This window comes from Penaeus monodon, chromosome 20 (genome assembly GCF_015228065.2).
Source record: "Penaeus monodon isolate SGIC_2016 chromosome 20, NSTDA_Pmon_1, whole genome shotgun sequence".
Taxonomy (NCBI): domain Eukaryota; kingdom Metazoa; phylum Arthropoda; class Malacostraca; order Decapoda; family Penaeidae; genus Penaeus; species Penaeus monodon.
In genome coordinates, this window is record NC_051405.1 from 12,690,419 (window position 1) to 12,690,957 (window position 539).

Below are 539 nucleotides of genomic sequence, written 5' to 3' on the forward strand. Positions count from 1 at the left end.
ATGCAATAATTTATTGAAATAAACTAGAATAATTTTTTTAATTGAAATTCCTTTAATAGGATAAAGGACAAGAGAGAGTAGAATATCGGGTGCGGTGGAAGTATTATAAACCAATTGATGATACGTGGGAGCCTCCAGAACATTTTGAAGAAGATTGTGGTGGTGTTCTGCGTGACTTCCATGAGAAGTATGAAAAGATGAAAGAGGATGTAAGTATTTAAAATTTATAGAATCTGTAGGTTTTACTTTCTTCATAAATTGTTGTAGAAGCATTTAGAGCATAAGTGTCAACCTCAAACCCTTCGAGGACCAATTTTCATTTCATTATCACCATATTGTGAATCGACTAAGGTTCTCAGGATTAAGTTACAAAAAACTGTCTGATAATTTGTACTTTCCTGTATTTTTTAAAATTTATGTTGAATGAAGCTATTATCAATATGAAATAGAACTTATTTATATGTATTCAGTCTCTTAATAATATATTACTTTCCATGATGACAAATATATGAATATATTATAGATTCTAAAAAATACCG

The 539-nt window shown here is 29.1% G+C and overlaps 1 protein-coding gene across 1 annotated transcript in view; it reads left to right on the top strand.

The window, feature by feature from the left end:
* Positions 1-384, top strand: part of LOC119585918 (M-phase phosphoprotein 8-like) — a 1,319-nt gene extending 935 nt beyond the window's left edge. Inside the window, exons 2-3 of the mRNA XM_037934639.1 lie at positions 60-209; positions 268-384. Coding sequence (XP_037790567.1) covers positions 60-209; positions 268-384 — 267 coding nt within the window. The remainder of the gene's footprint in view (positions 1-59; positions 210-267) is intronic.
* Positions 385-539: the final 155 nt, after the last annotated feature.